General features: G+C 39.6%; 1 protein-coding gene across 2 annotated transcripts in view; it reads left to right on the top strand.

Moving 5' to 3' along the window:
* The window catches only part of slc4a8 (solute carrier family 4 member 8), a 42,259-nt gene that overhangs the window by 1,244 nt on the left and 17,615 nt on the right, over nt 1-23,400 (top strand). For both annotated transcript variants that reach the window (XR_010801849.1, XM_066663549.1), the window contains exons 2-6: nt 763-847; nt 16,870-16,951; nt 17,072-17,233; nt 18,331-18,466; nt 21,958-22,118. Coding sequence is in view for 1 of the 2 variants with exons in the window: in XM_066663549.1 (XP_066519646.1) it covers nt 770-847; nt 16,870-16,951; nt 17,072-17,233; nt 18,331-18,466; nt 21,958-22,118 (619 nt within the window). In the remaining variant the exon portion in view is untranslated. The remainder of the gene's footprint in view (nt 1-762; nt 848-16,869; nt 16,952-17,071; nt 17,234-18,330; nt 18,467-21,957; nt 22,119-23,400) is intronic.

Here is a 23,400-nt window from a genome sequence, read left to right as displayed (position 1 = left end):
AAATGGCTTACATGGTCCACGGGGGTCAGCTAAGACAGCCAATAAGGAGAACTTTGCTATTGCCCAAGGGACCAGGTCTGATGCTAACTGGCAATTAAACTACAATTCCTATTTCTCTAAACCATTTCTTATGAACAAGTTCCTTGGAGTAAACTACAATTCAGCTTGCACTTGATGGTAAATCTGGCTTTACAGCAAGGTCAGACTGGACATCCAGTATTTAACTGTTCAGACATCTTAGATCAGCTGGAATCTGACTTAGTGATTGAAAACTGCGATCAGCTAAGAAAAGATTGTCCAGTCCTTTTCCTGCTAATTTAATGTCCCCAGAATACTTCAGGTCATAAACTCTGTAATATTTCCAAATAATGTCCCAGAAAGCTTGTATTGTTTAGTGGGGTCTGCTAGTTCATTGTTATGACTGAAGGAAAATATAGTAAATATGAAAATTAGTAATAGAAATTGTAAGGAACAACCTCTCTCTAATGTTTGTTGTTTGCGTAATAAAGTTGAAGTGGCTGCAATACATCATTGTCTTATTATACTGTTTAAATAAAAGCTAAATTATTTTTTATATTTATATTTCTCACCAGAACATACAGTACCAGTCAAAGGTTTGGACACACCTTCTGATTCAGTATTTTTTCTATATTGTTTTCTACACTGTAGATTATTATTGAAGACATCACGACTATGAAGGAACACGTGGAATTATAGTAATCACCATAATCATCCTTATCTTTTCCATTTAATACATTTCAGTGTCAAGATGGTAACAGTGCAAGCAAAGAAGCCTGAGCATCTCTGTCCCCTGCAGCTTTCACCAACTCCTTGGTCTGATCCCCAGGTAATTCCCAGTTTTTGGTAGGGACTACCACTGCATATTGGGAAACCCTCATTGTACCTATTGTTTGAAGATGCACAGATCAAAACAAAATGGCGGTCTCTTCTTGGTCCTTATCAAAGTTGCTCAGGTCTTTATTCCTGTTCATGTTTCCTGCTTACTTTCCTCACTTTCAGCCAGACCCTGCTGAGGTGGACCCTGCTGGATTAAGGGTTTAATCTCCTGGCTAGTTGGTGTTTCATCATTTTATGTCTAAGTTTTAGCTGTAACATTAAAGGGAGTCCTCATTTGGAGTTCAGCTGACATTCATAAGAGAAATGAAAAGAAAAAAAAGACTAAGAAACAGACTTGAATCAGTAAATTACAATGATAAACGGTCAGTACAATAAGACAGTAAAACAAGACAACAGGTTTTGAAATATAATACAAGGAAACAAGACACACACAAACACACACACACACACACACATACATTAATTAATATTCAGATTCACACCTCTATATATAGCAGGTTTACCTCGGGTCCTTTATCGTCAGATTCTGTTGGCGCTTATTGAGCGCGCTGGAGAGGGCTGTAGCAGCACGCTCTGTGATTGGTTAAGCGACCAGTGACGTAGCACCGTCTCTAACTCTACCCTGCACTTGAACCAGAGAGAGAGAGAGAGAGAGAGAGAGATTGACAGAGAGAGATTGACTGGCTGGTTGGCTGTACCCCGTCATCCTCGGGACTGAAGAGTACACTCCTTTAGTTTTAGCATCTGTTTCTTTCGTCATGTGTGTGTCTGGTGCTACACCGCTGTTTCAGTGACAGCTGCTCGGTCTGTGCTGCTGAGTCTGATCCCCTGAAGCTAAACCATATCTCTGCTGGAGGACTGACCGCCTCTGAGGACAAACACAATGTCTGCGGAACCCAGCAGCCAGGAGTGCATGCTGAGCTACCAGGTACATTAACAACCTCGCACTATATCTTACCTCCGCTTATTTAGACTACTTTTTGAACACACAACATAATTGTGTAAGAAAGTGATAATGACCCACGGTGCTTTAAGTCCAAATAAACCTGCAGCCTGCCAGAACCTTCCTGGAAAAAAAACATAACTCCAGTGTTAGTGGCAACTGAAAGGTAGGGACTCATCTGAGCGAACTGGATCAAAAGAACGGGTTGTTCTTTTAGCACTGAGCCAGCCCGCAGTCTGCCATGTGTCCAACAACGTGTCACTGATACCTTTTAGAAGTAGATAGTGAAGCCAGTGTTTTTGCTGCAAATGGTCTATTAGTTCAGAGCATCTTCTCATGTGCTGCATGGAGGGAAATTTATGCAAATACAGGCGCAGTCTATACAGTGGAAACCCCAGAAATTCTATTCAAGAGACAAAAAAAAAAAAGCAAAACATGTTTTACCCTGAATTTACGTCGTTTGACGTCATACTGAGAAGTTTGTGTCAGAATTGTGTGGAATTCATTTGATATCAATTTTTACTTAACAAGCAGCTATTTTGCTTCCCACTGTCCAGTAGCTTATAAACTAATTTGTGCCAGACCGGACTGTAGCAATAACGGTATAATTAAGTGTAAAACCCAATACGTTTAAACTCTGTGTTTAAACAGCAGTGTTCCAAAGACTCAAAAGGGCGGATTCAGACAGCTGGGGTTTCTTACGTCATAAAAATAAGGTGACAATATACCGTCTATATAAGTTTTGTGGTAGGGGTTTTGAGGTTCAAGTGGCTGAAAGGTGGGTGGGGCTAGGGGCGGGGTCTGAGTGCATATTCATATATCCACTTGTACTGAAGGAAGGTGAAGGTGCAAAGTTATATCTAAGCCTTTGTCTTGGGTATAACTTATAAATAGCTCATTATTGTTAACAGCGTATGTTTTTAGAAGTTTAATTAATGACTAGAATGGGACGTTAACTTTGAGGGGTCACACAGTGGAAAGTGATAGACCTAGTGCTGGTTATATTTCAAGGTTTTTCTGTCATCAGTTTAAAGATTTTTTTTTTGTTATTCTTGTAAAGTAACTTTGAGACAACGTAATGGAGCTATTGGCATTCCGCATGACATTAACGGAAAATGACGTCATGTGCGCGTTGACGCTAATGTGTTATTGATGTTGTTGGGCACGTGCGGCGCGAGTCACAGCAGCGGTGCGCGTGCGCCATTAGCTCATTATTAGCCACAGCTGTTTTTGCGTTTATTACTCTGCCAGGACAGAGAGACCTCAACTTGGACGCGAAGATACTGAGCACAGGAGTGTGTCTGAGTGTACCACCGTGCTGAGGGTTACCTGTCTTGCATTTTTAAACCTTAACGGTGGCCAAAACCTCAAAGAAACCCCGAGTTCAGCAGGATACAGTTTCTAAGCAACAACGTAACCAGCATTCTGCCGTGATGAATTGAACACGTAGGCCGTAAGGTAGAGCTGGAATCAAGCTGCATTTCTCACTAAGTGGGCTTTAGTTACAGCAGAATAGGTGTAGGGCTGTTGTTACTTGAGCTGTTACCCTCAAATGACCTTGGCGCCATCCTGTCCTCCCCACTGCGGTAGTAAGTGTTGACACCCTCGAAGAAGGTGTTTGAGAAACTCAAGGAAGGGAAAAAATCTGTATTAAACGAGTCCAAGAGATGAGCAAAGAGGTAAACTTCATGCTGCACCAGACCTGATGGTGCCAGGGGCTGCACAGTATTTCCTGTCCAGAAATGATGCACAAAATTTGTAGCCACTTGTTGTAAATCATCACTTCTGACAAAGCTTTACATTAAGCCTTGGACCAAAATAAAATAAATAAATGCAGTTTTTCCCTCAAAACAAGTGTTCCACCTTTTAGTGAAGTACAAGAGTTTATATTTTTATTTGAAAAAAAAAAAAATTCAAAATGAGGCTGGAGCAGTTAATTTGACCAGTAGCTTTAAAAAATACTTTACAAATAAATTGTGCGCTCTATTTCAAGTGCACAAACAAACATTGCTCAAAAAGAAATTCAATAGGCTTCCACTAGTGGGGAAAGAGGCACATGTCAGCCCACTTCCACTTATTCAGAGAGACAGTAATCAATAGTTTGTCCATTTATCTTTGTGTTTTGGAGTTACGTGTATGTGCACCACCCCGAACATTAAAAGTCAATCCCAGCTTATTCAGATTCTCTCTGCCCATAATAGGATACTGACCACAGTTCTGTCTGCCCATTGAGTTTCTCTTTATCTACTGTGTGAGACAGTGTGTACGGCTGCATCCATTCAGGTCCTGGCCAAGTGTTGTGCTTTCAGTTTGTCAACTTACAAAAGCAGTTTTTCTGAATGCTTAATAGGTTATCTTGAATGTTACCATAGTGATCATGCGCAGCCTGTTCCTTACTGGTCAAGTCATCAGTAAATTGTTGTTTCGATTTACTCCCAGCATAACATTCACTAATGTCACATGACAATGAACTAATTCGGGAAGAAACATTATCAATAAATTCCCAGGGACAGACTCTCCCTCAAACAAACTGTGGCCAGAAGTCAATAGGGTAAAGTTAATTTGTTACAAAATTAGTATTGGTAGCCTGAAAGCATTGTCCCACATATGTTTTTATTTTACTAGCCGTTAGTTTTTAAAAAATTGTAGGGCTATTTTTGTTTTTCAGTATTATTTTTAGAATCATAAACCTACTAGAAGATATAGAGGCAGGTGGCCAGTTGTGCTAAAATGGTTAGCACACATTTGACCATCAGTGTCATGCAGGGCTACAAAAAGTGGAATGGGGGTGTATTCTTCAGAGTAATGTATATAATATCACCCGTTTGCTATTATTTTCCCAAAGTGGTTAGCTTTCGTCATTATATGTACATAGCATATATGAGTGCTCATTAGTTAATTAGTTGGGATAGATTATACACTTAAAAAATATTAATTTTAGAAAACGTTGAGATGTGTCTCAGGACAAGAAGAAAACTTATAACTGCAGTGTTAGTGCCATAACAGTTTTGTCAACACTGGTTTGAGAGGCCCAGTGCTCAGCACATTTTAAGGCTTTTTCTGCTTTAACACACCTTTTAGTAATGAGCTGAGTAGCTGGATCATGTGTTTTGGAAGAAAGGAAAACACTACAAAATGCAGGGGAGTGTGCTTCCGGTGTTAAGAAATATTGCTACCCCCTTCAAAATAAAGGTGCTTCAAAGGGCTCTTTGAGCAATGCCATAGAAGAACTACTTTTGGTTCCATAAAGACTCATGTTTGTTATAGAGATGTGAGAGTGTGAAGAACCATTTAAAGGTTCAAAGAAACGACACTTGATGTAAAGGTTCTTTAGTAATTTATACGTTAACAGCAAAATGGTTTATGAACTCAAAAGTTCTTCTATGATATTGCTCAAAGAACCCTTTGTAGCACCGTTATTTTTAGGAGTTTATAACACATTCAGAGGACAGCTGGGCGTCATGTTTATTTGAGCTCGAGCCGTTTTTGTTCACTGGTCACTATAATGCTTTCAAAAAAAAAAAAAAATGGAGGAAATTTTTCTAAAGAGGAATTCATTCTGGTTCTGATGGGTGATGCTTTTTAATTAGCTAGCTCGCACCATCAGTTTTGGTATGTTGCATTGGCTTTTGAACTCAAACAAGTAGAGGTTTAACTGTTTGAAATGTACTTTAACAATGACCCTTAAATGTACAGTGAGATTTGAGTGCTTTTGTTGAATTGCTTAATTCTGTCTTCCACAATAAAGAAAATACTGCTCATGCCACAACTCAACCAATATGTGCTGCATCAAAAAAATTTAAATGTCCTAACTGTAGTACAATCCTAGGCCTATCACAAAGTGTTCTAACACAGGTTTCAGCAGTCAGTAGTGCGGCTCTGTGAATGATTGACATCATATATAAACATGGCATAATATTGCTACAGCACACATCAAATAAAATGTTCTCTCTGGTATTCTGAGAATTTCCTGATTATTTTTCTTGGCACTAATTACATTAATCAGATATATTACTATCAAATAGTTGGGACACTGGGCAAAATATAAATACAGTGCCTTGTGAAAGTATTCTGCCCCCTTGAACTTTTCAACCTTTTGCCACATTTCAGGCTTCAAATATAAAAATATAAAATTTAATTTTTTTTGTGAAGAATCAACAACAAGTGGGACAATATTGTAAAGTGGAATGAAATTTATTGGATGTGTCAAACTTTAACAAATACAAAACTGAAAAGTGGAGTGTGCAATATTATTCGGCCGCCTTGCGTTAATACTTTGTAGCGCCACGTTTTGCTGCAGTTACAGCTGCAAGTCGCTTGGGGTATGTCTCTATCAGTTTTGCACATCCAGAGACTGAAATTCTTGCCCATTCTTCCTTGCAAAACAGCTCGAGCTCAGTGAGGTTGGATGGAGAGTGTTTGTGAACAGCAGCCTTCAGCTCTTTCCACAGATTCTCGATTGGATTCAGGTCTGGACTTTGACTTGGCCATTCCAACACCTGGATACGTTTATTTGTGAACCATTCCATTGTAGATTTGGTTTTATGTTTTGGATCATTGTCTTGTTGGAAGATAAATCTCCGTCCCAGTCTCAGGTCTCTTGCAGACTCCAACAGGTTTTCTTCCAGAATGGTCCTGTATTTGGCCCCATCCATCTTCCCATCAATTTTGACCATCTTCCCAGTTCCTGCTGACAAAAAGCAGGCCCAAACCATGATGCTGCCACCACCATGTTTGACAGTGGGGATGGTGTGTTCAGGGTGATGAGCTGTGTTGCTTTTACGCCAAATATATCATTTTGCATTGTGGCCAAACAGTTCGATTTCGGTTTCATCTGACCAGAGCACCTTCATCCACATGTTTCATGTGTCTCCCAGGTGGCTTGTGGTAAACTTTAAACAAGACTTTTTATGGATATCTTTGAGAAATGGCTTTCTTCTTGCCACTCTTCCATAAAGCCCAGATTTGTGCAGTGTACGACTGATTGTTGTCCTATGGACAGACTCTCCCACCTCAGCTGTAGATCTCTGCAGTTCATCCAGAGTGATCATGGGCGTCTTGGCTGCATCTCTGATCGGTCTTCTCCTTGTTGGAGAGGAAAGTTTAGAGGGACAGCCGGGTCTTGGTAGATTTGCAGTGGTCTGATACTCCTTCCATTTCAATATGATTGCTTGCACAGTGCTCCTTGGGATGTTTAAAGCTTGGGAAACCTTTTTGTATCCAAATCCAGCTTTAAACTTTTCCACAACAGTATCTCAGACCTGCCTGGTGTGTTCCTTGGTCTTCATGATGCTCTCTGCGCTTTGAACAGAACCCTGAGACTATCACAGAGCAGGTGCATTTATACAGAGACTTGATTACACACAGGTGGATTCTATTTATCATCATCAGTCATTTGGGACAACATTGGATCATTCAGAGATCCTCACTGAACTTCTGGAGTGAGTTTGCTGTACTGAAAGTAAAGGGGCCGAATAATATTGCACGCCCCACTTTTCAGTTTTTTATTTGTTAAAGATTGACACATCCAATAAATTTTATTCCACTTCACGATTATGTCCCACTTGTTGTTGATTCTTCACAAAAAAATTAAAATTTTATATCTTTGTTTGAAGCCTGAAATGTGGCAAAAGGTTGAAAAGTTCAAGGGGGCAGAATACTTTCACAAGGCACTGTAAAAACAAAATGCAACAATGTGCAAATCATTTCAACCCTATATTGACCTGAGATAATATAAAAACAGAAATTTAAATGTTGAAACTCAGAGGTTTCAACCTAAATCTAACAAAACCAATTTTGAAACTGATGCCAACGACACATTCCAGCTAAATCTCTTACCACTCTTGCTTTCAGCTGCTCAGCAACTCAGTATCTACTTTATACCATTTTTGGAATGCACCAGTTGTTTTTCAATGTCTGACCAATCTGAACTAGATTAGCATGCTGACTCATTTACTAAAGCCATACAGAATGTAGATTGGCTTGTTTTTAAATAATCTAGGTCTTCTTAGAAAAAGACTTTTTTTTCAAGTTGGGAGCATGTTGCTCCAAAACCTGTATTTATCGTTCAGCATTAACAGTGCCTTCACAGATATGCAAATCATGATGTGCTCTAATGCACCACTATAACTTCAAGGATGCTTTTTTAAAACCCAAACATATAACAGGCTGAAATTCTCTCTACTCTTCAGCCCCGAGGATGCAGAATTATTTCCAAGAGGAGTTTAAAACTTTGTTTTGTCATATTTTCCACTTTGCCTCAGTTCATCATAAATGAGCTCATGTTCAGAGAAGGCAGTGGTGATTCTTGATCTTCTTTATATATCGTTTCTTCTTTGTATTTGTGAGTTTTAACTTGCATATATGGATGGACAGACAATCTATGTTCACAGACAGTGGTTTTACAAATAGTTTTAGAGCCCATGTAGTGATTTCCACTACATAGTGCTGTCTGATGGCCTGAAGATTAGAGGTTCAATATTGATATACAAGGGCATAGATTTAGCATGGATTGAAGTGACGTGTCCCCACCAATATCCAGCGATTAATGAATTGTCCCCACCTATAATTTGATCCCTTCCAAAAAAAAACAAAAAAACATGATCTGTCAATAGGCGGCACAGTGGCGCAGCAGGTAGTGTCGCAGTCACACAGCTCCAGGGACCTGGAGGTTGTGGGTTCGATTCCCACTCCGGGTGACTGGAGTTTGGTGTGTTCTCCCCATGTCCGCGTGGGTTTCCTCCGGGTGCTCCGGTTTCCTTCCACGGTCCAAAAACACAAATGTTGGTAGGTTGATTGGCGACTCAAAAAGTGTCTGTAGGTGTGAGTGTGTGAGTCAATGTGTGTGTGTTGCCCTGCGAAGGACTGGCGCCCCCTCCAGGGTGTATTCCCGCCTTGCGCCCAATGATTCCAGGTAGGCTCTGGACCCACCGTGACCCTGAATTGGATAAGCGGTTACAGATAATAGATGGATGGATGGATGATCTGTCAATGTCTCATTAACGTAGAGGTGCAGAAAGGGTTAAATCACGTTCTGTACACATATGGCCAGTGTGACTGGCTGTGCCTTTCTCTGCTGTCACATGAGACTCTGTAGCTGCGTTTGGTTGTGAGCAGTGCCAAAACTGGAAGGAAAACCTTCCAGTAATATGTGAGACTTACTGTGCAAGACTCAGGTGCAACGTGGGTGACACACGTGTATCAAATGTGAGGGACGATAGCAGCAAAAAAAAAAGGTAGACAAGGCTTTGGCAAACAGCAATAGTAGGCTACAATCGTCTGTAGCTATGAATCACATGGTTTGGAAACCAGACTGCCAACTCTCAGTTCTCTTACAGTCTCCCAAAGTAGCATGAATAACTTCAGTTGAAACTCACTATGTCAGAGAAAACTTGTCTTTTACTTTCATTAACACATTGAGAGAGATTTTTTTTTCTGCAATTGTTCCTTAGTTGGTTCTGTGTAGATTATGCAGTGTCCATCTACTTTAATTAATGCTGATATGAGACCTGTTTCATTTGCACTATGGCACTATGGTTAGTTTAACATTAATTTAACATTATATATTTCATTAATTAAATTATGAATTGTTATTCGGTAAAGTTTAAAAGCACGTAGAATAGAATATGTAGTATATCAGTTCTTTTTTGTTTTATCACAAATCAAAGAGACAGAAACAACAAAAAACAGGCCAATGTCAAGAGCAAATCTACACCCTTGCTGATGTTATATGCTCTGATCTCTGGATTCTGTGAATCTTTTAATTATATTATGCACTGTAAACGATGGAATCTCCAAGTGCTTTACTATTTGAAGTTAAAGGTGCATTATCTGAAATTTTGACAACAGAGGTCGCATTAGCGTCTCAGAGCCAAACATAAAAAGTTATTTAGCAATGTCTTTACCTTCAGACTAAGAAACTTTATAATGTAATGCTAACTTCAAACTTGTGTGTTAAATCAGTGTGTAAATACAACAGCATTTATGGCGCGACATGAAAATCCACTCACCCAATCTGCCAGGCAGCACACAAATTTTCCTGACGAAGGGAGTTTGAGTAGAGAAAGCAGTGTTCCCCAGTGCGCCATCGCACATCAGTTGGGAGAGGAGTCACTGACCCAGGTCAGCGCTTCTAGGAGAATAATCATGAGTTTAGAGTTCTGTTGGAGCTTTTCAGCAGAATTTAGTATTCTCCGTATCAGAAAATGATTCTTTATTTAATTCAGTGAATGTAAACATATTGTGGAAAATCATTAATAAAACAATAAGACAAATGAATAATAGGCTGGCGGATATAGAAATATAGAGTTAAAACTGCAGTATAACTCTGCACTGGTTAATAACTCCATAACAGTCTAAATCTGTCTTTCTTTTATGATACATGTTCTATTGATGGGACTAATGATATTAACAAAAAAGCTGACTTTGATGCAGTTTATCACAGTATTTCCCACATCCACATGAAAACACAGCCACTGTCTTTTTGTTATTTACTATTATTGCTATGTGCATATTTCAGTGTTTTCATCATGTTGTTTAAACTTTTAGTTATAAGGAAAACAGGATTTAACACAAAGCAAAATGTAACAGTCTCTTGATGACTACCATGTATGTACACCCATTGCACCCATGTTTTGTACAGATATATATAATGCTTCTGTAAGAGATTAAGAAAAGAGGAGTAATTGAGAGAGACAGAGAGAGAGAGAGAGAGAGAGAGAGAGGGAGAGAGAGATTAGGGGGATTGATATATGGCATTGAGTGAGGGAATGAGTCATTCTGCCTAGAGCAGAAGGTACAAGTGCTTTTTTTTTCTGTGAGTTTAGCTGCAAGAACAAAATATTTTTCCCTTGTTTGTGCTTACAGTTCTCATTAGTGGAGGTGTGTTCTCTATTGTCTCAGGATAGTGACATCATCTAAGGGATAGAAGGTCGCATTAGGGATTTCCTCTAATGTGTTTGAAGCTAGTGGATTCTAACTGGTTTCAAACACAGAACTTTTGTTCTGTTTTTACACAGTTTTCTTCAGCCAGCCTTGAAGAAAATTTCAGCTTCCTGATACTGTTACCTAGGAGATTCTCCTTTTAACCTGAATAATTGTGTATGGGTCTCCGAAATCCATTACTATTACGGTTGCACAATAACCTGTTTGTTGATATCACAGTATATGACCTTTGTTGTAGTGATAAAGCAATGGGGGTAAAATTTGCAGATAGTCCTCTAACCAATGAGAAAAGGCTTTTTTTGTTTGTGCAGTGATCATATTGAGCTCTCACAGATTGTCTAGATGACCATTTTTTACATATACTGCAAAGACAATATATAGGTTGTGTGTTTCTGTTATGCTGTAGATTTGTCTGTGTCTGAGGCATTTTATACCTTGAGTTATCATCTGTTTTTGGTAACCAGAATGCATTGTCATTGGACTACAATCCAATTACTCAAATCTGCATTTGGAAGTGGGCAGAGAGTACAACATTGCCCACATTTAACAGCAAGTTTAACAGAATGAGTTTTTGATGTCTGCTTGAAATCTCACAGACACATTTTTCCCCACCAGTCCTGACGACTTTCTCTTGTCCAAAACCTACTCTGGACTGTGGTTAAGGTGACCGTCTCACCTCAAATACAGACATTTTGTTACCTATTTTAAATTATTTTAATAGTTTTGTCTTCACTTTGTGTAATACACTGAGAGTAGTTGATGAAGACGCAATATCATTGCTGTCCAATCAAAACATGTATCTCATTTTTTTGTGAATTTCTAGCGTACTACATCAGTAAAACACAGCAGCTGTCCTTCACACTCGCAAAAATAATTTTACATTGTCTTCCATTGAAAATTAAGAAGATTTAATTTGGGAGATACCTGTTTTTTATTTATATATACAGACACACATACACACACAACACACACACTGCTATTATTTATATATTACACTGCATCGGTCACTTAAAAAATTGGTTCCAATGTACAAAACGTGTAAATATCCAGCGAAAACATTTGGTCTCAGGTAGTAGGGAGGCATATGAGATCCAGCCAGTGCTCACAGTAGAAAAACAGAGGCTGTGTTATTCATATGCAGGAAAGTGAAGCTGGATCTTGTTTAATCAAACCAGTGAAAAGTTAGAAGTGTTAATAGAATCCAGTCAAGTAATTAAGATACAATCTGTTTTTGAAACACACATTAATACAAGGTCAACATATTCTCAGTGTGTATGGTTAAGACCTCAACCCAACATAAATTTAAAACCATTTTACACACAAATTAGTAAGAGGCAATAGTCAATGAAATGCACACAGGCCCAGCTAACATAAATCTGTATGTTTGTGCATAAGTAACACTGCAGTGTTTTCAGACAGACTGCAGTGTCTGAAAGTGACAGAAACAGTCGTCTGAGTCAAGATCAGTGAAAACAACTGTCAAAGCAATGTGTTACAGAGACAGTGAGCGAGAGACAGAGAAAGAGGAGGATAGTGGGGTAATGGCCTGGGGCTATGATACAGTGACCTGAAGAAACAAGGACAGCATTCATGGACTGTTTTATAGACTAAGTGCTAGTAATATAAATGTCCATACACCCATGTAGCTTTATAATCTTTTACATTTTTGTATTTAATTTAATAATTTATTTTGCATCATTATTATAGGAGGTACTAAAACAAGACATCCATTCACGTGTGTGTGTGTGTGTGTGTGTGTGTGTGTGTGTGTGTGTGTGCGTGTGCGTGTGCGTGTGTGTGTGCGTGTGCGTGTGTGTGTGCATGTGCGTGTGTGTGTGTATGTGTGTGTGTGTGTGTGTGTGTGTGTGATTGTTGCATGTGGGTTTGAGCATCAGTGTTATGAACTTATGCCAAAGATGCATTTTTAAGAAAATAAGTAGATAGATGAATGATATCTGATGTCAGCTGATTCTTAGAGCTGGGCAACTTGTATTAATTATTATATTTTGCAGATATTGTCTGTAATTTATGAACATTGACCAAAATATATATATATATATATTTTACTATTAATCTCACATTTAATATGTTCATTCCAATATATATATATATATATATATATATATATATTAATCTTTAAGTATTATGGTATTTCTGCCCCTCGTCCCTGTTGCTGGGAACTGGAGTGTTTGAGGAGTTTTCTTTACCCTTTTGACTCTCAGGAAATACTTGTTTATCTTTCTTCCAAACTTCAGTTATAGCACTGCGTCTGTTTATTTTAAAATCCTAAAATACTGCTGATTATTTAAGCTTAGCTTACATCAGTGTGCAGTAATACAATACGATATTAAAAAATGCAGTTAAAACCAAAAAGAGACCTCAGTGGAAAGATTTCATTTGTAAACAAACCTACACACACACACACAGGCAGTAGCTAGGTAACATAGGAGCGCTCTCACTCGCTCAAGTATACCTTTTTTTTTTTGTAATAATTAGTTTGCTTTAAGCTGGCAAACAAAAAAATATAATGGAGAGTGTTTGAGACAGAGAGAGAAAGAGAAACATTTTTGTGACAGAGGTACTGTAATTTGTTTAATTAAATGCCAAAAAGTCAGTTTACATCAGTGCATTTATGTGTATTATACTGTTATATTTATATTTAAATGTCTTACATAGAACAAAGACAGCACCCCTTATCTAACCGTCATGCCCTTCATCCTTTCTAGTTAATGAATCCTTTAATTTGCTCTCTCTCTCTCTCTCTCTCTCTCTCTCTCTGTATGTCAGAGAGAAACAGACAATGACAGATCAGTAACCTAGGAGCTGAACAAGAATTTTGTTTTTACTTGAATGTGATTTGTATGTTTTAGTTCAAGTAATACAGCCATTAGTTTGGACATAGAAGAGTCTTGCAAATTTTCAATCTTCAAGCTTAAATCATTTTTCGTTTTTGTAATATTGTAAAGATATTTTGTGTAAATGATTATAGCACATATCCTGTATCAACTGATCCTCTGCTCTCAGACACAAGATAAATAAAATCTCACGCTGCGCACATTTTCAGCAAGAATGTAACATTTAACTTTGTCTTACCTGTAAACTTTAAACCAGGCGTATACAATTAAAATTTAGTAAGGTCCAGTTTATAAATCTTCTCCCAAATAAGATCTTTACCTCAAGAATTTTGTTTCATCTCATAGTGGTGTTTCACATTGCTCCATTTGATTAATGTCATGTTTTTGGAACATGTAAATAACACTGGTGAGGAAAGAATGCATATTAACTGCTCAGTTTGTCCATCAATAAAAGTTCAGCTTTCTGTTGAACTTGCCATGCAGAGTAAACATCCAATCTGAATGGCACAGTTGAGAGAATTTATTGCTCCATTAACAGGGTTATTTACTCTTGTTTGTTTAGATCAGGGACTGTCCAACACTTTGTGAATGTTATTATTTTCATTGATTTATTACAAATTTACAAAGTCCCACTAGAGCCATCACTCAGTCCATGTCTACGCCAAGGTTCACAATTTTTCATGATTCATAAAACAAAACAAAATCTCTCATTTATGTCTAATGCCATTTCTCAAAAGAGATTTTCAGAAAATCCATAAAGGAACTATATTAAGGCAAAAATATTTTAATATACTTTAATACTGTGTTTGTAGAAAGGCTCTTTTTGTAAATTATAAGTTATAATTTTCAGCTAGTTCTTTGCTAACGTTTAGGAGAGAGCTACAGATATTCACCTTATGTAGGGCTTAGAGTGAGTTGCTGCAGTAGCACTCTGCATCTCAACACACAATCAATATCTCAGCAGCCTCATGGCACATGGTACATGGAAAAGCACAAATAGATTATAAACCGAAGACAGGAAAATCTACTAATGAAATGCGGGAAGGTTTCCATACATTGAGTAAGTTAATTGCTGCTATTTTCCTTTCTCTTCCCCCAACAGCTTTGCTGACTGTCATGGTCTTTGAATCTTTGTAATAAGTTACCATGTTTGTTTGGAAGTGATGTCCTTACGTTCAATTAGTAAACAATATATTATTTTTGTTCAAATCTTTGTCATTGCAACCTTGGGCTTAGCACTGCAGAAACTACACTATGTAACGTATGGAGGGTTAGAAACTAATCCCTCCCTTCCCACTACCTCTTTATTTGATGACAGTGCTGTAAAAGTTAAATGCAATCCGCAATTGTAGGGGTAAAAATACTAAATCATACCTTGTGTTCCTCTAACTCAGTCTGAGAAAGTAAGTCTTAATACTTTTGTGCATGAGTTGACTTTTAGATTATCAGTGATTTTAGATTATCATTGTTCAGATCATTGGATCTGAATGGCAATAGCAGAGCTATGAGAGTTTTTATCTGCTTCATAGTGAAGACAGTACATTGTCTCCAGACAACACAGAAGGTGGAAGTGAAAGCTCTTGCCTTCCATTAAGTCTTCTCTGTTTACATTTTCATGTTTTGCATTTAGATTTACATTTTGTAGCATTTGGCACATGTTCTTATCCAGATGAATCCGGTAAAGTGCTTTGTTGTTTGCTTATTGTGGTGGATGCCGGACTCTATTTGGGGCTGAGAACTCTTTGTAGAGCTCCCAGCATTCACTGTGGCTCCCCAGGGACTGTTTAAGGATTCATTGGGGGTTATTTGTTGTGCCGTTTATTGTGTGTGTGTGTGTGTGTGTGTGTGTGTGTGTGTGTGTGTGTGTGTGTGTGTATGTGTGCTGAGCTTGGTGATATGGCGATTGATGTGGGCAGAACAATATCCTCCATCAGTGGGATTTGTGTGACTGACGGTGGATAAGGGCTCTGCCAGTCCCGCCATTGGCCAAGCCCAAATACTGCTTGTTCCTGTACTCCATTGTGTACTAGTGCCTTTTTTAAGGCACTGAATAAAAGTAGCTGTGTTGCAGCATGCAGTATAGCTGTCTCTGAGTTCCCTACCTTTGGTGATGTCACATTTTCCTTATTGTCATGCAAATGGAACAATGTCTAAAGTTACCACCCAGCAAAAACACTGCCATAAACAAGTGGTGATATTAATACAAAGATACACATAAAGTAAAAAAAAAACTAAACTTATAGTTTGAGCAGCTTGGAGATCCTCTCTCAGTGATTGCCATGACACCAAGCTTTGGGTTGATAGATTTTTCTTAATGAGGCTACGAGACAAACTATGTAAACAGAGTTAAACATGTTAAAGTATTTTACAGAGAAATTTTGGTGGTTACTAATATCAGGCAAGTCTAGTACGGCATGTTTAGTAAGAGAATATTACTGGTAAATAATTTAGTAAATATAGTGGTGTCATTGAGGTTTTAATGATCTATGTGATAATGTGGGAGAGGTTGTGAAACATGGACCCAAAGCATTGTGAGCATCCAATCCACAGAACTGGTCTTACACTGTAGGTATTTTCATATCTCTTTCAGTCATCATTCAGTTATAATGAAACCTTAAAATATTTCCCACCAGAAGTCTGTGAAATGGAGACTGTGTGGTTTATGTGTTTGTTTCCAACAGCATCCTTCTCCCATCCCCCACTAACAAATCATAACTACTTCACAAAGTCAAACACTTAAACCAAAATGCACCCAGTGTCTCTCTCACTTTCACTCTCTCTCTCTCACACACACACACACATACACAGATCTTAATTGTGACAAGCCTCTTCCAGAGAGCTCTATTCCCTGCAGATGCCTTATACAAGTGTCTGTAACCACAAAGATAAGATTCCCATCCTCGTGCTGTCATTGCCCAGAGCTATGCATTCAGCAGAAAAATCTTTGTTTTGAAAATTAGTTTTTCTTGAATGTATTTGTAAGTAATATTTGTATTTATATAAGCATACAAATAAGTATTTATTTTTCTTCATCATCTATATAAAGTATAAAGTATATAAAAATATAATATTAAACCTCCATATAGGTAGTATTATAGGAGAAATAATGTTTTTAAGTTTAATTCAAATAAACAGAGAAAAAATTATTTTGAACTATATTTTTTATATTATTTTAATTAATCATAAAATATTTGACACAAAGCAAAACAAACATCCTGATACTTTTTTGTCTTGACAGAGATGATATGTATTTGTCTGTTTGTTCATCAGAGACATGATGAGGAGGTTGTAGTGGACCAAGGGGGAACAAGCTCAGTCTTGAACATTCACTATGAGAAAGAAGAGCTAGAGGGTGAGTATCTCTCTCTCTCTCTCTCTCTCTCTCTCTCTCTCTCTCTCTCTCTCTCTCTCATACACACAGACACACAGAAAACTGGCTGGGACATTGTGAATTGCTGTGTTCTTCTCTCAGGTCACAGGACTCTTTTTGTTGGGGTTCGGATGCCACTGGGAAGGCCGTCTCATCGTCATCACAGAACTCACAGCTCCAAGCACCGCAAGAAAGAGAGAGTGAAAGCAGGGAATCTAGAACAAGACAGAGAGAATACAGATAACACTACATCATCCTCACATGGTGAGAATGGACACTTGTACGCAAATTAATCATAACAGACTTCAGTTCAAATCTGTATCAAGTCAATAATGCAACTTGGTGCCAAATTTACTTAGAAAATATATTCTAAAGAAGCAATGTTTCAGCAGTTTCACTCTTCACTGGATATGTACTCAAGTCTGAAATCTCTATTTTCTTGCTTTCTCTACTGGGATGACATAACAGAATTGTAGAGATTAGTGTTGTAGCTGTAAAGAGTGACCATGAAGGCAGAGATTGCTCAGCTTTACTGTGAACATGATTCAAGAAGGTTTTTGTCCAGAAATTGCTAATATATGTAGACAAACAAATATCTTGCCCCATAATTTACTAAGTACAACAGACCACCTGTAAGAAGCAGTGTCTTCATCAGCATACAAAGTTGATGGTCAGCTGTTAGCTCATCTGAAGTAGCAGCTTACATTACTCATTCAATTAAGAAAAAAACTTTCCTTTGCATATGTTTAAACAATGAAACATGTTTTCAAATGTATTCTGCTGCAGCTTTTGTGCACCAATGGTGCTGTTGCACAAAATGTCAATTTTCACTCTTTTACCAGTCTTTTACCATTGATTTGTTTATTATTATTGATACCTAGTGATTGTATAACAGGTATTTTATTTACTAATAGAGTAGAACCACTGTCTGTTTCGCTGCACTGGAAGTCTACTAACTAACCCCAGGTCCCTGGAACTGTGTAACAGCGACATTACATGTTGCGCCGACTTACTGCCCACTCTATACCTTATAAATGAAAATAATGAGCAGACATGTGCTTTAGACATAGAGTATATCCTGTTTCACACATTGAGCTTTTCAAAACTATTTTCATCATAGACATGTAACCAAAATAAACCATATATTGCTCCAAGTTGTTTGTATATATTTATGTAACCTGAATGATGATGATGATGATCATATTTCCTCAAAGCTATTGATTCATGCAGTCATTCTCAGTGCATTCTCTCTCTCTCTCTCTCTCTCTCTCTCTCTCTCTCTCTCTCTCTCTCTCTCGCGCGCGCACCCCCCACCACACACACACACACACACACACACACACACACACACACACACACAGATACACCATCCCAGAGGGTGCAGTTTATTCTGGGCACTGAGGAGGATGAGGAGCATGTGGCTCATGACCTCTTCACCGAGCTTGATGAGATCTGTGTTAAAGATGGCAAAGATGCAGAGTGGAAGGAGACTGCCAGGTGTGTACCCCATCCACAAACACATCACGAGATGTATATTCAAATAATTCAGTATATATATGATATACGTAAATGTTTGATTGCCCTTTACAAGTGAAATAAGGCATACCAGAACCAAAAAAACATCTCTCTGGAAATATATGGAACAAACTGTTGAGATTGGACTGAAGTAATTATAGTCAAAAGACTATAGAGACATTCATCCATTCCATTAATTGTCCACCGCTTATCCGGTGTCGTGGGAGATGCAGTCCGACTAAAGGAACCCAGACCTCCCTCTCCCTAGCCACTTCTTCCAGCTCTTCCAGGGGGATACAGAGGCATTCCATAGCCAGTCTAGACATGTAGTCCCTCCAGTGTGTCCTGGGTCTTCCCCGGGGCCTACTCACCCATTGGACATGCCCGAAATACCTCACAAGGAAGGCGCCTAGGAGGCATCTGGACAAGATGTCTGAACCACCTCAACTGGCTCCTCTCAACGTGGAGGAGCAGCGGATGTCCAAACTCCTAACCCTATCTCTAAGGGAGAGTCCAGACACCCGAGGGAAACTCATTTTAGCTGATTGCACCCCTAATCTCATTCTTTCAGTCATTACCCAAAGCTCATGACCATAGGTGAGGGTTGGGACCTAGATTAAAAGGTAAAAACCACAACGGACCGGTCCAACTCTGACTGGAAACCAGTTGGACTTACTGCCATCCATAAGATCCAGACTCCTGCTCTTTTTATATAGTGACTAGATAGCTTGTAGCAAAGAGCCAGTACCCCATACTCCTGGAGCACACCCACAGAATATACAGAGGGACATGGTCAAATACCTTCTCCAGATCCACAAAACACATGTAGATTGGTTGAATGAACTCACATGCACCCTTCAGGATCCTAGCAAGGGTAAAGGGCTGGTCCTGTGTTCCACGACCGGGGCAGAATCCCAGAATGTTTCTCCTGGATCTGAGGTTCAACTATCTACCGGACTCTCTTTTCCAGTACCACCGCATAGACCCTACTGGGGAGGCTGAGGAGTGTGATCCCCCTATATTTGGAACACACCCTCCAGTCTTCCTTCTTAAACAGGGGAACCACCACCCCAGTCTGCCAGTCCCGAGGCACTGCCCCCGATGTCCATGCAATGTTGCAAAAACATGTCAGCCAGGACAGCCCCACAACATCCAGATTCTTGAGGAACCCAGGGCGGACCTCATCCACCTCCAGAGCCCTACCACCAAGGAGTTTTCTGGCTACCTCAGCCACCTCAGCCCGGGTGATAAACAAGCCCTCCTTAGGGTCCCAAACTCTGCTTCCTCTGTAGAAGACGTGCTGGTAGGATTGAAAAGATCCTCAAAGTATTCCTTCCACTGCCTAATGACATCCCCAGTCGAAGTTAACAACTCCCCACTCCCACCTTATACCGTGCTGGTGGAAAACTGCTTTCCACTCCTGAGTCACCTAATGGTTTGTCAGAATTCTCTCGGAGCTGACCGATAGTTGTTTTCTATGCCCTCAATGAACTCCTCCCACACCCGAATTTTTACCTCGGAGATAGCCGGAGCCGCAATCTGCTTGGTCCTTCAGTACCCGTCAGCGGCCTTCTGAGTCCCTTGAGCCAGCCAGACTAGATAGGATTCTTTCTTCAACTTGACAGCCTCCCTCACTCAGAGTGTCCACCACCAAGTGCGGGGATTGCCACCATGACAGTCACCGACAACCTTGCAGTCACAGCTTCGGTTAGCCACTTCAACAAAGGAGGTCCGGAACAAGGCCCATTCAGACTCAATGTCACTGGTCTCCCCCGGGATGCAGTCGAAGCTCTGCTGGATGTGGGAGTTGAAGATCTTTCTGACAGGTTCCTCTGCCAAACATTCCCAGCAAACCCTCAACACATGTTTTGGCCTGCCAGGTCTGTCCGGCATCCTTACCCGCCATCTGATCCAACTCTCTACTAGGTAGTGATCAGTTGACAGCTCAGCACCCCTCTTCACCCAAATGTCCAGAGCATATGGCCGCAAGTCCCACCATGTGACTATAAAGTCAGTCATCGAAATGCAGCCTAGAGTATCCTGGTGTTCGTTATGGATAAAGTGTGATGGGCACAGAAATCCATTAACTGAACACCATTGGGTTCAGATCAGGGGGGGCAGTTTCTCCCAATCACGCCCCTCCAATTCTCACTGTCATTGCCCAGGTGAGCATTGAATTCCCCAGCAGAACAACAGAGTCCCCAGAATAAGTACTCTCCAGCACCCCCTCTAGGGTCCATAAGAAGGCCAGGTACTCTGAACTGCTGTTCGGTGCCTAAGCACAAACAACCGTCAGTGTCCTTTCCCCAAACCGAAGGCACAGGGAAATTACCCTCTGGTCTACTGGGGTAAACGCTAACGTACAGGCGCTAAGCCGGGGACTATGAGTAAGCCCACTCCTGTCTTACGCCTCTCACCATGGGCTATTCGAGAATGAAAGAGCATCCAGCCCCTCTCAAAGACATTGGTAACAGAGCCCATACTGTGTGTCAATGTAAGCCCAACTATATCTAGCCTGTATCTCTCAACCTCTCGCAGCAGCTAAGGCTCTTTTCCCACCAGAGAGGTTACATCCCATGTTCCAAGAGCCAGTTTCAGTAACCGAGGATCAGAACGTCAGGGTCTCCACCCTCGGCTGCCACCCGATCCACAGTGCACCAGAGCCGGATTACTACCTCTCTCACAGGTGGTGGGCCTATGGGACAATGGAATGGACCCATGCTGCTCTTCGGGCTGAGCCCGGCCAGACCCAATGAGTAAAGGTCTGACCACCAGGCACTCACTGAGGAGCCCCTCCCCCAGGCCTGGCTCCAGGGAGGGGCCCTGGTAACCCTACTCCGGGTAAGGGATGCTGTGTCTCTGTTGTTCTTTTCATCTGGGTCTTTATGGATCGCTATTTGTCTGGCCCATCACCTAGGGCCAATTTGCCTTGGGAGACCTGAGAGCATAGCTCCTAGGATCATGCACGCAAACAAACCCCTCCACCACGTTAAGGTGATCCAGGGAGGGGGGTTAAAAAACGTAATTCTATAAAAACCTGCAATGATATATTTGCTTCCCGATAGCCAGGAACAGTGCAGCATTTAATATTTCTCCCCACATCACTGCTCCAATAAATCTACAGGCTTTCTGCAGTAATTGCACTCTGCCATTTCAAAATGAATGGAAGGGCTAAAGAGCTTTAGGCTAAATGTTTGGTCATAGTTAAATGTTTATGATATAACAATACACACATTTGGTGATACCTATGTACTGTGCTGAATATTCTATTTAATATTTGAATATTTTGAAATGTACCTGATTTTACAGAGCTGCCATTACATACTACACAGATTGGTTTAGCTTTGATAAATATGTTGCAGAATGTTTTCAACACTCAGATGTTCACTATTTCTTGCAAAATTGTCTTTCTTGCAAAGAAACCCTGAAGGGATAATTAAGCTTATCCCAGTGTCTGTGCATATGGATTTCAGGTGGCTGAAGTTTGAGGAAGATGTAGAGGATGGAGGGGAGAGGTGGAGTAAACCCTACGTCGCTACCCTCTCTTTGCACAGTCTGTTTGAGCTGCGGAGCTGTATCATTAATGGATCTGTCCTCCTGGACATGAGAGCTGACTCCATTGAGGAGATTGCAGGTAAGACTGGAATCAAGGGAAAATCGTCCATGGTCATACATTGAACATTTGGTAGCTGAAATTACATTTTGACAAAACAAAAATCTAATTCAATCTCATTTTCACTTTACCCTCAAACTCAATTTTTGTATTAGAATTTGGCTTTTTGCACTTAAGAAACAAGGCTGCTTTAGCTATCATATAATGTAAGCTTATGACCACCTGTTAGTATTGACAAAACTGCGTGTGTAAATAATTACACACTCAAGCTGTTCAATGAGGTTGAATAAACTTACTTTTGTTCATTCTGACACTGTAACTCATGATGATGTGTAAAAATGAGCAATAATTGTTAATAATTTGGTAGCCCATCTGTTCTGTATTTTAGCCTTGTAACTCCAGCACAAAAAAATCTGAGGCAAACATCTTGGCTTTGGATGATTAACATGGATTGTGTGATTAACTGCACAGGCAAAAAACAAAAGCTAATCACATTTTATTTTTTCTCAATATAAAGAAAATTTGTAGGATGCATAACAGAAGTAAGACGATCAGCATCGTAAGATATGTAATTATCCTCTCTACTGACTGGCTGTCTCGTATTGCATGTAAAAATAACTGAATAATAGCAGTAATAATAATAATAATAACTTGTCAGGAATAATTAATATAAACAGTTATAGATATAGATTTCTATGATGTCAGAGAAACAGCTTACTTATCAAATGAGTATTTGGAGAATTAAGAGTATTAACCTTAGCTATATCAAACTTGTGCATTTAAAAATTAATTAATTCCATGGTCCATAGTGTTGTCCATAGCCTTTTAAATATTTGAATACCCATTTTCAGGTTTGGAATATGACTTTTTAATTGAATGACATGAATGTTAAAATTTCAAATTGCATTTTAAAACACTAAAGGCCTCAGACTGTACAAAATCATATACACAAATACACAGAGTGTTTACTGGAGTAACCATAGATTCGATATCAGTGCAGTAATTCTGGCAGCTTCTTTCTAATCAAGACTCAGCTGAGAGAGATAGAGGTGTGTGTGAGAGTTGGTGGAGGGGGAGGTGCTTTGTTGTTGGACAGAATATCAACAACCTAATTTCACATACACCCTCCTACACAGCTGATAGACACACAAATATGAACAGGTGGCATGACTGTCAGACACATCTTTAAGGAAGTGTGAAAAAGCATGTAAGGTAAAAGGTAAATTAGGCTCAGTAAAATTAAACATTGATATTAGAGAGTAGAATTCACTAAATTACTGTTACATCCTAATCCCTAGGTGGA

Source organism: Hoplias malabaricus, chromosome 3 (assembly GCF_029633855.1).
Source record: "Hoplias malabaricus isolate fHopMal1 chromosome 3, fHopMal1.hap1, whole genome shotgun sequence".
Lineage (NCBI taxonomy): Eukaryota > Metazoa > Chordata > Actinopteri > Characiformes > Erythrinidae > Hoplias > Hoplias malabaricus.
The sequence above is the reverse complement of the archived record's forward strand: the minus strand, read 5'-3'. Positions and strand labels throughout refer to the sequence as shown.